A 13,313-nucleotide genomic window follows, 5' to 3' on the forward strand; every position below is an offset into this window, starting at 1 on the left:
GGAATTTCCTTTAATTTTAACAATAAGCCTTGATTCATCAGCTATCAAATTGAGCTATTTACATATGCTTCATGAAAACTTTCAAATATATCCAGTCCTATTAGTTATTATCTCTGCGAACACTAATTTGGCTACCAATAGAACCTTCAGGAGTCCTTGGCACAGTTTATTATTAAGAGCTAGACTCATACGGGATGAGTTGTAAGTTGTAAATGAACTTGTAAAATCCTAACCTGACGTTTCTTTTTTCATATGGGAAGGTTTCATATTGGTTGTGCCAGTGAAAATAATTTTTTTATGGCTACACTTCATATAAAGAAATTAATTATTTTTTCATGAGCAAATATAATCTGTCATGCTACGAAACAAAGATGAAATAGATAGATGAATGAGTTTGTGCTAAAATTACAGTGAATTAAACGATAACTATAGTGAGTTGCAGTTTTTTCGTTAATGAAATTTCATTACAACATATGCACCTTGTTTGACGGAGTACTGTTTTTTAGGGAAATGCCTGAGAAAGATGACCATGTTAGGACTAGATCAGCAGTTTTTTCGATTTGTCTTATTTTCCTCCTTTCAGTTTCTGCTTTGTCATATATTTATTTCAGTTTTCCAGAATTAGATGAGTAAGTATGTAAATATGTGTAATTGTAAATTTAAGTCACCTTGAACGAAGTGCTGACAGTTCTTTTAAACCTTTCTTAAATCCGAGTGAATTAGATTTAGTTTAAACTTCACACTTTTGTGGGTTCTAAAATTGTATTTCATTTATTGTGCTTTTTACATATAAATGTGGAATGATTTGTCAAAATCTAATGTCACTGAAAAAGTAGTAAAAAAAAGTAGAGCGTCACCGTTTTTTCAAAAAGGGTACATGTGCCATTGCCGAAAAAACCTTCTTACATCACTGAAAAAGCTTTGATGGGTACCAAAAGCAATGCCAATAGATAGAGCTCTTTCAGATTTTAACCTCGAGAAGAGGTGATACTGATCCATCTCCGAATCGGACAGTATAGGTCTGATGGAGATTTGATGACACTTGAACCCTTACCATCTTCCCAATCGTGCGGTATCACGATTACCATTTGATACATCTTTACTGAGTGCCTGACGTACAACTCATGAGGACTGCATGTCAATGTGACCTAACTTCTACTCAGTGACTCATAGAAACAATATTTGATTGCCTGGAACCTGTAACCTCTACAGCACGATTTCACTATTCAGGCACACTTTATGTAGTAGACCTTCCAGATATGTGGCAAATGTTCTTGGTAATTAACTTCTTAAAAACAGCAAAAAACTATCGTCTTTATTTTTATAAAAAAAATTATCAAATGATGGCCATTTAGCCTAAGTTCCGTGACCAAAAAGCTCTAAAATTTAAAATGAACTATATATTTTGTATATTGATTCTTTTTCGATTCAGGGAAATAATTTTGAACAATTCTATTTAATCTTTTTATTAATTTTTCAGGGAAGAAAAGAAATATGTAAAAATTCCTTATGATATAGAAGATGCGAAGAGTTTAGGAAGAGTATTAGATAGATACAAAGATAGATATTATTTTGAGGTCCTTCTCGCTATATTTGTGACATACATTTTGTATCCTTTTAACTAACTAAACCACTTGTAAATATCCCTTGTGATTAATAATGCTATGTTAATGTTGGCAAGGTAATAGTTCGCTATAATTAAAGATCTCCATATTTGAAAAGTGCCTGTTATGAAGAATACCATTGTACTTTTAAACCTACTTTATATTATGGAATGAAATTTTAAAAAAGGAAATATTTATTATGAATATTTAGCGATTTGAAGTAATTGTTAGACAAAGTAAAATCACCATAGATACTAATTGGACTAAATAATTACCTATCATTCAAAACTTTCATATTTCTAATATATTATGTATATATATATAAAAAAAAATATTCTGAGGAAGTAGTTTTACTCGTGAATTTGTATACAATAGAATTTATATTTGACTACTTGAAAGAATTTACAAAGCAAATATTTCAAAAAATTAAATCATGTTAAACTTTCCTTGACTGTACTTTCTAGCTTGCAAACATTTGCAATCCCTGGATCAATCTTTATGACAATTCTTTCAGGATTTCTGTTTCCATTCCCTTTAGCATTGACTTTAGTGTGTTTTTGTTCAGCAACCGGAGCTTCATTATGTTATCTTGTGTCTTATTTTGCTGGACGACGACTTATTTACAAGTATTTTCCAGAGAAAGCTGATCAGTATTCTAAAATGGTGTGTAAGAAATATAATATATACAATAGACTGAATACAATAAACTGTATAGTTTATTAAGTGGTTAAAATGCATTTTTGGATTCTGCGTTTTACAATGTTACAGCTTTTCTTACTAATGATTTTTTAGGAAATGGTCATTCCAGTATGCTAGCTACCTTTCTTTTTTAGAGTTCCTGATGCAGCCTGAGAGGATATAAATTTTTGAAGCGGGATATATATTCCCTGGGGAATTAGGATAGGAGTATGGCACCGTTAAGTGGTTATCCTAATCTGTCGACTCTCTGATCCCTGTAATTTCTGTCACGAGCCTGGATGGTACCAGAGTTGGAACGGTATAGCGTCTCTTTAGAACAAATTATGAGCAAATTTTGTAATATCTGGGGAGGCTTTTCGGTAGGGGGTGCATGGGGTGAGGAATTATACTTCACTACCAACCCTGGGGAGCTTTTTTCTTAGTTACCCTATCCAAAATATTCATGAAGGAGCTTTTAAAATATTTAGAAAGGAACAGGAGAAGTTATCTCTTTTCCAGCTCCCATTCCACCTTTTCGAATTTTCCTGGAGTACCCGGAAAATCACTTGGGGAGATCACCTAGCATTGGTAAGGAATGCAATCGTTCTAGTTGAAATTCTTAGTGCATAATAAATCTGAAAAAGTATACTAGTAGACAAAAAACTAAATTTTGTGGTTCACACAATTATAGATAATTTCAATTATAGTACAACCGACTAAATAATGGACCTTCATTAGTAATGATTAAAAATAGAAGATAATGTAATTAAAATTAAAGAAGTAATTGATTACATAGTGTAGGCAGAAATTTATTTATTATAATGTCAAGAGAAAAGGTAATTTTGATGTTTTACCACGTGTTTAAACATAAACGTTCTTAAAAACGTTTATATATGGTTAAGGATGTTTCACTTGTTAAAACTGTTCTGAAAAAACGTTTGCTAGGTTGAAAAATAATTAAATTTGTTTAATTGTTATTAAATTAATAATTATTTAAAACATTTATTATACTGTTTAATTTGTAAAATTAAAATTAATTCTTCAGGTACAAAAACATCGTGACAATATATTTAACTATGTAATATTTCTTCGAGTAACCCCATTCCTACCAAATTGGTTCATTAACATAGCGGCCCCAGTCATCAATGTACCTATTTGGCCATTTTGCATAGGTACTTTTCTAGGTAAGCAAATTTAAAAATATTCATATTTTTTTTTAATCTTTCATTTTTTCTAGAATAAGATTATATTTGAGTTCCAATTAGGTAAACAATTAAAGAGTTAGAACGTTTTTTTATTTAAAAATTTAAACCATTTTCCTAGAGTACCTGACTTCTCGTTTTGGGCAAATTGAGGCAATTTCGTGGTTTCATCTCTCTCTGTTATTTTTGAATGAAATATTTAGTATTTTTAGAAAATATTGTATTGCTATTAAATCTTATAATTATTCTTGACAAACTAATCAAACAGATAAAATAAGAAACAAAAAATGAAAAATTAATAGGTTGTTTATTACTTCAGAAATGTTAACACTTAAAAACCTTTAGCTTAAATAAATTCATTATCAATTTTTAGGAGTTGCACCTCCTTCATTTGTTGCAATACAAGCTGGGAAAACGTTGAATCAGTTATCATCGGCAAGCTCTACATTTTCTTGGACATCTGTATTTATTTTGGCCGCATTTGCTATACTATCTCTGCTTCCTGTTTTACTCAAGAAAAGACTGAAAGATAAATTTGACTAGAACGGTCCTACCCTAGTGCACGTAGTCAGGTATTATTTCATTTTATTATTTTATAGAATTGTGATGTAAAAGATTTGTTCGCTAAAATTTTTAAGACCCAGAAATATGTTTTTTCCTTTATTTCATTTAAAATATTACTGTTCAAATTAATATCAATTAATTATGATTAAAAATTTTTCCATTAAAGCCACAAATATACATGTGATGCAGAGAAAATACAATATATTAAGAAAATGTTATTTGGATACATATATTCCTTAATAGTTTCTTAATTATTTAAAAAAATATTTTTTAACAGATTAGAATTGACTTTTATCCATGTCGTCTTTCGGTTTATCCATTCTTTTGTTTTAATCCATCCATTCGAAGGGTAAGCTCAAAGAATTATTATCTAACAAAAAATTTCTGTTAAACTAAAACCTATTGAAAGTTAAGGGGGCTTAATCGATTCAGCCCTAATAATATTCTGCTTAGTAGTTTTTTATTCGTTGGCGTATGTTTTAAGTTTATTGTTTTTTACAGTATCCTTCATAGTAATCTTGCATATTAATGCTTTGAAAGACAACTAATTCGATTTCCAACAATAAAATTCACACATGTAGATTGTTATGTTGAATTCTGTACTGTTGTTTTTTTATTCAGCTACCATTTGCTAGCAATTGAAAGGCTTAAAAATGCAAATCAATTGATATATCTAATGTTTGTCCGCAAGATAGCTTAAAAAAAAAACGAGAGAGAATTAATCCAAATTTTCTAAGATTATTTTCACAATTTTATTCCATAATTGCACTTATCAATGTTAAAAAAAAAACGAGAGAGAATTAATCCAAATTTTCTAAGATTATTTTCACAATTTTATTCCATAATTGCACTTATCAATGTTTTGCTTGCGCACTATGTCCAGAATTTGCTTTCAAGTGATATGAAATAAACTTGCAAAACTATTAATATTTATGAGGGCTGCTAATTATAGAAATACTTTATAAACTAGATTTATCGAATGAAGACAACAGTACAATAGAAATCGATCTTAAATGTTAAAAATCCTTTCAGCTGTCTCTGGACGCCTCTGCTTTCCACTTGCAAGTACCGCGTCATTAGCAACACCATCTAGCCGCCTTACTCTGGGTAAAAAAAATCCTCCTGAACAAGCCTAGCTTTTCACATAGAATCCTTGCGGTCGATGATTTCTCACTTCTAACCACTCGCCCGCCCTGCTGAATCACTTTTAGAATACTGTACAAACCTCTCCTTTGCTTTATTTGTCTGGATTAAGTTTTTTTCCTCCCAATACAAGAAGGTTCCTTTTATCTAGGTTAAGATTTAAGGAGCGTATATTAAGACTGGGAGAATAGATGTTTCAGTAAATATGTGCTATTTTATTATCTTTCTTAAGATTAGGTTGTTTTCCTTTTCTATTCAGTTCTAAGTAAAAGCTATTTGCTGTCCAAGCCTTCTGATCCCTGCTTTTAGTTATTATTATTTAAGTTAAATTTGGAGCCGAGGTTACTAAATTCATGTGCCCAATGAACTCTGAAAATGAGATAGGAAAACCTACATGTAAACGCATTTCCTGGGCCGGAGCCTTCATCTGCACATGTTTAGTCTTATATAAACAGTGCAGTGCACTTTTCGGCATGTCCTCATTGGTATCTGCTATCTGCAAGTTTAATTTAATATCGTTGGTTTCACAAATGGAAATGATCTCATCTAGGTCCGTATGTTTTACTGGGCTATTTCCTTTTCCAAATTTATTTATTATAATGCATTTTATTGTATTGAACTTTTTTTTTATCACAATTTTAAGCTCACCAAATACTGTACTCAGGTTGGTACATACTTCCTCCCTAATATATAGGCTAATTCTTGCAAATTTATTCAGATCTGTCTTAATTTTTTTTTTTTCTTTAAGAGTAAACGGTAAAATTTTTGCTACAGGTCACTGACACATACACTTGTTGTTGTTATTATAATCAACTCATTTAAAGATCGACCACAGATGAGGGCATTACCTCCAGAGGTACTCATTTGAAATTTGACCAGCCATACTACATGGAAACATGAAAGAAACAAATAAATAAAATTAATGAGCAGCCCTACTTATTTAAATGTTACAGAAAATATATATAATATACTTTTTGTTACTTATTTTCGTGACTACTAATGATGTGATTTGTCTGTATCATCACTACCAATATTTATAAAAAAGAGCCTAAATATATTGTATGAACCACCGCTGCCCATTATCACCAATCATCACAACCACCTTCACTCATACCTCAATTTATGTGTACCCACTATACATATATGTTCGTAACACCAACCCGCCAAGTTTCTTGGCAGTGTATCTCCAGTGTACTAGGGAGAACAAAAGAACTTTGCTTTTTCAAGCTTTAGCAAATTTTTGTTATAAAAACAAAACAAAAACTAAAAACAGAGTATATAATATTTGTGCACTTGTTCATGTTTCTGCTTGTATTTTTGTTTTTCTAAACTAGCCAAGTATTTAAAGCCTTAAAAAAAAAAAAATTACCTTTAATGCTTCTCCAGTGAATTATTTAATAATATTAGTTTAAATGTTTTGCTAAGCAAATAATTTTATGAAAGTTGGTCTTACTATTTTTTACTGCTTATGCTTGGCTAATTTAAAAGAAGAAGAGAAAGAGGGGAATAAAAGCAGATTCCACTTAGATAATGCAGAATTTCGCAGTACTTTCCACCTCTTTCTGTCTCTCGCTTTTATCCTCATGCTCTAGCTTTCATATAAAGCTAAGTAGTTACTGTGATAATTTTTTTTCTGTATAAGAAATGGTATTTAGGGATTTTCGTTTATTTTATTCTTTAAAATTAATTTAAAACTAAAAACAAGGCGTGATGGGCATGTAGCTCATTGACAGCAATGAGTTGGCCCGCGAGAAGTTCCAGGCAGCCTGTCCTTGGATTTACTATTCGTAAGAGTCTGCGGGTAATCCGGAAGTGATTTCGCATGCAATTTTCGGCATATTCTCATAGGTATCTGCAAGCTTAATTTAGTATCGGTGGTTTCACAAATAGAAATTAATTATAAAAGGAATAAGAAGCCTCAGGCCCAATTTTTTACTCTCTATAGTTTGTATATAATTAAAAGTATGAAAATCAAACTATTGTGAAGTAAAGTGAAACGCTGTTGACAAAACACTAATTTATTTTGGCTTACAAGACAGTGCTTACTTAGACAACTAAAACTTAAGACATGCCTAGCCAAACTCTAAGTAAGCTGTTTCCCCCTTTTACTTCCAGAAGTTGTTAATTATAAATTTAAGGTATTAATTCCAATGCACATTTCCATATTTTTCTACTTAAAGTAAGATTGTTTCTTTTGGTCAAAATTTTCTAAACAAAAAAAAATTTGGTACTTCACAAGAGAGCTCTGAAATGCTTCTTTTTTTTAAACGAGCTTTTTCGCTGTAACTTTTGCCTAGCTTGTGTCCTCGAAATTAATTACCGTAATATCATTATACTATTATTTTAGCCATTTGCACATAATAAAAAAGCGATTCCTTAAGACAGAAGATCCAACAAAAAATGTTGGTATTATCCTATACGAAAAATGTGTTTTTTTTGTTTGTTTTTTTTTTTGCAATATTGTTAAGGAGATAGATAATTTTTAGACATCTAATTTTTTTACGAAATAATTGTTTATCTACCCAAGAATGTTAATTTTTAACCACATCTTTGTAACATTCGATTTTGAACAAATAGTGGTACTTCAGATCACTGGAGTCTTTATTTTGCGGGAGACCATACGAAAAAAGTAATAGTATAATACTAATACTATGACCACAGGTTCAAAATCAAGGTTAGTTGTTGACCCTTTTTTTTTTCTTCTTCTTCTAAGTAGCATCAATTGCCCTTGTCCAGTGATTGAAACTATTTATAAAAGAAAATATGGACACTGGAAAATTTGTGTAAAGATGCTTGCAATTTTTCTCTGAACTCAGAAAATTATTGTAATTTCTTCTTTTGTTTTGAAGCTTTCATAATTCAAGCAATATTTCTCACATGCTTTCGTTTTGTCATTACCGTGGCTTTCAGACATTTTTGCTTAAGGTTCTCTCTCTCTCTGCTACGATCAAGTTAGATGGTATTTACTACGTTAACTTGTTCTTAAGTGAATCTCAGAGAAACCCATTTGGGTTAAGTAATTGTTAAATGAATCGTTAGAGATTGTATTCCACAAAAATTAAAAAATTTCTGTTTAAAAATACCAGTTGACTGAGTTCCTTACTCGAGTACCGCTATATACAAGGAAACTTGGGATAGTCATGCATAAATAAGATTAATCCCTCAACGTTTTCAGCAATTCTAACTGAGTTGCCTTTAAAAAAGGATTGGGCAAGTTCACAGATATCAAGAGTATTAGTAATATTACACCGCTTGTTAGTTGCTTGCTCTTTAATTTCAAAATTTTCTGTTTACTATCCTTCACTGCGCAGCCTAAGGTTTTACTGATTTAAATCAGACGGTCAAATCTAATTCAAACGATTTAAATAATTTAATTCAATTGTAACTTATTTAACTTTATAAAATGGAAGTCTACTTTTTTCGCTATCACTGTTTTAATTTATTTATTACTTACATTTTTTGAGATTAAGTATTGTTTGTGTTATTCAATAAATGGAGTTTGGCCAAAATAGGTTTATTCATAAGTCCAGGCAATTTTAAGACAGTTCAATTCTCAAATGTGATCTCTTATGAACTTTTTTTTTGGGTACACATCAAAGAAATGATTTTTTCGTACATCGTAAAGTTTAAGAAATGCAGTGATCTATAGCTTTTTGTTATATATTTTATTTGGTACCCAAATTCAAAATGTGAATAATCTTCTGAATAATGCCGACTTACCCGTCTGAAAAGCCACTTTTTAAATACTAAATCCCAGTGCTTATAAAAGATGCTCAAGCCGTTTGTTCCTCCACTCCTCAAGTTCAAAGTTTGAAGTCAGCTTTGGGCTGCTGTTTGGCCTTCTCCGGCCAGGGTGACCTTCATATGCACTTTCTTTGCTGGGGATTTGTCTTAGCAAGCACAATCTTGCAGCTTTCTTCGAACAGTTAAATCTCTTTTCTATGTCCCTAAGCGTTTCTTCTACTTCGTTAGAAGCCATCTTATAATATTCAGTTATAGAACTTTGCGCTTACCTTTCCCAACCGCTCAAATAAAGTACCCTTCTTGAGAACCTTATCGTCTAATCAGAAATGTAAAAAGCATAGGTAAACATGATGGTCTTATAATTGGTGATCTTTGCCTATCCAGAGTTTTGTGGTTGCTGAGTATCTCCTAATGCGCCCAAATATCAATTTTGAGCAACATTCGGCTTTGGCTCACCTCACTCTTATCCATGAGGGTTGCTTCTAAATGTTTAAATTAGCATAAAAGATATAAAAAGTAAGGGGGGAATGCTATCTTAATTTGGTAACTTAATAATGTTTTCTTCAGGTTTCTCCAGTTAGTTGCCTGGTTGGCCACTTTGCACCAGTATTACTAGCACCCGTAACGCAAAGTGGATTCTTTTCCATTAAAGAATTGTCAAATATTATTCCAGCCAAAGTGATTCCTTATCCTAAGAGTATTGTAAGCAGAATACTTCTCTATTTATTCCAATATCTAAGGATGTGTAAATTTTAGAATTGGCTAATTTCCTAAACGTTCCCTATTTAATTTGCTCATCTAATATTTTTCTCTGTTCATCTAATATTTATATTTAATAAAATGGATTCATATAAATATTCTAGTTAAATATAGAAATTTAACTTCCGTCCACGCCTATTGATTGGGCTGAAACTTGGAGGATATTAATTTACTTTTTCTTTTTTTCCCTTTCTAGAATGATACTTACTGTCAGTTTTATAATTATTTTAAAGATATTGTAATAATAATTACTTTAATCATGAAAATAAAAAAGAGTTGAACCTCTATAATCTTTTCTTTACTTCATATTTCGCAGTCAAGAATGTATTCCTAAAATTGGTGCAAAAGTTTTATGAAAATAAGTCCATTGCTGGGGAGGAATTTTTTTGAAATGTTATATAAGGTTTACAAGTAATCCTGGTCATCTTCACAGAACAATTATCTTGAATAGTGTTCTTAACGTTTGCTAAGTCATGTAATAAATACTCCATCTGTGACTGAAAGCAAATCCGGACTTGTCTGAGAAAATCTCACTGGTGTATAAATGAATGAGAATCTCTCGGCGAAGACTAGCTAAGCCATCACCACAGTTTGTCCATCCTTTTCCGGTCTGTTCGTTTTTTTATTATTCTAACTCCATAAATCTGGCGAAGGAGTTTGTATCGAACGTCTCTGGCTGTATGATACTGACATAGAGCTGGTTCGCTAATCTTATTTTACTTAACCCAACCCAGCTGCAGTTACTGTCTTCTTACCCAGAGCAATGTACAAAATATTTTTTGTACTGAAAATGTAAAACCAACAATGTTTCAATTTATATTTGACTTTATAGCACTCACAACGCTTCTGGTAGTCTACTCCAAACTAAACAATAATATTAATAAATAACAAATACAATATTATTATTATTAAATCTGGTCAAGTTTAAATTGAGAATATTATATATAGTAACATGGTTAAGTAATGATTAAAAATACAATGTATACTAAAAACAATCTTTCTTTCTTTTTAAATCTGCTATTTCGGAATATTTTCTTTAACTTTTTTTTTTGTACTTGTTTTATATGGTGTAGATATAATTTCTGAGAAAGAACATTCAGAAATAAACTTTTTTAAGGGACAACGTATTAATTTTAATTCAAGTCATAGTTCTTTTTTAAAATCTTAGTGCCTGACAAGATTTGTTAGTCTAAAAATGTAGTATTTTTAAAGGGGACCAGTTTTACTTTATGCCTTTCTTTCATTATTTTCTTTTCTTCTTTTTTATTAAGAACTTTTTTAAAAAGTAAATATGTTAGAATAAGTGAAAAATATCAATAATATGTCGTTATTTTAATTTATTATCTATTCTTTTAAATATAAACGCATACCTTAAGAATTGTTATAAAGCGAAATATTTATAACGATCTCATAAATATAATAAGACTGTACGGTACATTTGTTAAAAGTTCACGTTTTTAAAATATACACCAAAAAGTCCAAAAAATTTAGAATATATTATTCTTTTTTATTAGAGCGCATTCTTTTTGAAAAAGTGCACTTTTAAATATCGCCCAGTTTTTATTCAATGATAAAAAAAAATGTAAATAATTTCTGTGTGATTATAAATAAATAAAAATAAAATCCTTAACAAAATTGTGGTTAATTATAGTATTAGTAAAACAATAGACATTTTGTAAGATGAAAACAATTAAAAGCCAAGAAATTGTACAGTTCTTTGCTTTTATTAAATAAAAAATTAATTGAAGAAGGTGAGCTCTGTTTTAAAATTTTTTTAAGAAGCAAAGCTGTTAAATTAATTGATTAGTTAAATCTTTTTACAAATTGTTAGAGAAAGTGAAGAGGAAAATTAAATAAAATTATTTTAGTGGGAACATTACAGTTACAAAATTTAAATTAACAACATATTTTCGTGTTTTTTATGCATCAATCAAATCCCTAAAGTTAATTTTTAACAAAAAAAAAATTATATTTGTAAAATTAGTTCATACCTGCGAATGTAATTAATACATTTATAAAGAAATGTCAGTTTCTTGTATAATATCCTTGTAAAGTATATATAAATACAATATAGTTGTAATTTAGTGTCAGTTTTATCTTCTTTTTTTTCCTTAAAAACAATATAAAACATTGTTTCACAAAGTTGATGAAAAGTTTAATTTGAAACACTCAAAGGAAGATTTTTTCCTACCATAATTATAAAAGACCCCTTCAAACTTAGAATAATTACTAATGTTAGCTTCAAGTGCTCTGTAGAAAAAGGAATTTGAAGAGAAGGATGATATCAGAAAACTCTTCCTTAAGGTTTGGTCTTATCTCATTTGGAGCCGCAGATATGCTTAAAAAAAGAATCGTTTAAGAGAGTTACACTTCTGTTCTAAATTCTTTTGTACAAACTAATAATTTTAGCTACATTTTTACATCTCAATATTCTCAAGGTAATTATTGCACTTAAAAAAACTTGTATAGCTCTTGTGCTTCACGACAAGGCCCACACGTCACGGCTTGCTTGGTAACACTAATTTTTCTCTTATATTTTTATTTGCATGCAGCCTTAATCGTTATATATTTTAATAATATATCTTCACAAAACTTTAAAAGAAGTAATTATCAATTATCAGTGAGTATATGCACACTTTCTAACATCTGACCTTACAGCATTTCCACTGTTTTGAAGCTTATTGCTTCCTGACCTGAACCAAAGAGAAGAGTAGCGTACTTTTAAGATCAATCTTTCACTTGCCCAGACGTTTGTCTCTTATTTATGCAGTAAACGTTTGCCTTGGTCATTAATTTCTTCTACCTATTAAGATACCTTTAACCAGTTAATCGCTTTTACTGCACTTTTTCTGACCTTTCCTTTACTCAACTAATGTGCCAACTGCTCTCCTTCGTACCTTTTTGTCAGGCAGTAGCCTGATATGTAAACTTAATCGAAAAAAGTTTGATAGCCTTTTAAAATTCTTTGTACTTCGATGCTATGAAAGCCATGCGCAAAACTATGTATTATAACACTGGGTTCGATTCCCAGTGTATTTTATTTGAGAAACTTACAGAAAAGTGCATTTGTTATTCACCTCCCCAATGAAATTTGGTACTTGCATGTAAAACCCGCCTGGAAAAAAAACAACAAAAAAAACATAACTTTACTTATTTTTTTTTTTTTATCATTAAACATTCGCAATTAACTGCACGTTTTTTCGCAAACAATCTGGTTTCATTGACAGTGAAAGATGTACTCAAATCTTCTTGCTGCGTGGCATTTTATTGGCTATCTTATTTTTTGTAGCATGTTCAACTTGAAAGTGGACTATTTATAGAATCCCTTGAGTAGATTTTTTTTTTTAGTAAAAAAATTATCATGGGTTTAAATCTACCCTTAGATTTTTCTTTTTCTCCACAGCTAGTAAAAAAATGTGCATTCTTGTCTTTAGAAACTGTCCCGAGGTCAGCATACACTGGGAAGGCTCAAGGCGCCTCAACTACCTTAGAGTTAATGTGAAAATTAAAAAAAAAAAAAACTAATTTTAAACTACATAAATGTTTAAAAAAATTGATGACTTTCTTCATTCTTGCCATATTACTTATAAACTCATGAATAGTAATATCTGTGACATAA

General features: G+C 30.4%; 1 protein-coding gene across 2 annotated transcripts; it reads left to right on the top strand.

Moving 5' to 3' along the window:
* The first annotated feature begins 188 nt into the window (after window positions 1-188).
* On the top strand, window positions 189-9,729 carry stas (Transmembrane protein stas). Of its 2 annotated transcripts, none has more exons than XM_074140949.1 (7): window positions 189-431; window positions 507-629; window positions 1,481-1,609; window positions 2,069-2,267; window positions 3,328-3,466; window positions 3,858-4,056; window positions 4,326-5,954. In XM_074140949.1, the coding sequence occupies exons 2-6, from the start codon at window positions 511-513 to the stop codon at window positions 4,025-4,027; spliced, it is 756 nt and encodes a 251-aa protein (XP_073997050.1). In that variant the 5' UTR covers window positions 189-431; window positions 507-510; the 3' UTR covers window positions 4,028-4,056; window positions 4,326-5,954. The 2 variants fall into 2 exon arrangements, with proteins under 2 accessions (XP_073997050.1, XP_073997049.1); XM_074140948.1 differs by lacking the exon at window positions 4,326-5,954 and adding an exon at window positions 5,966-9,729 and having other exon boundaries at window positions 192-431.
* The last annotated feature ends 3,584 nt before the right edge of the window (window positions 9,730-13,313 follow it).

This window comes from Rhodnius prolixus, unplaced genomic scaffold (assembly GCF_049639745.1).
Source record: "Rhodnius prolixus isolate KJV_2025 unplaced genomic scaffold, Rpr scaffold_6, whole genome shotgun sequence".
NCBI classification, from domain to species: Eukaryota; Metazoa; Arthropoda; class Insecta; order Hemiptera; family Reduviidae; genus Rhodnius; species Rhodnius prolixus.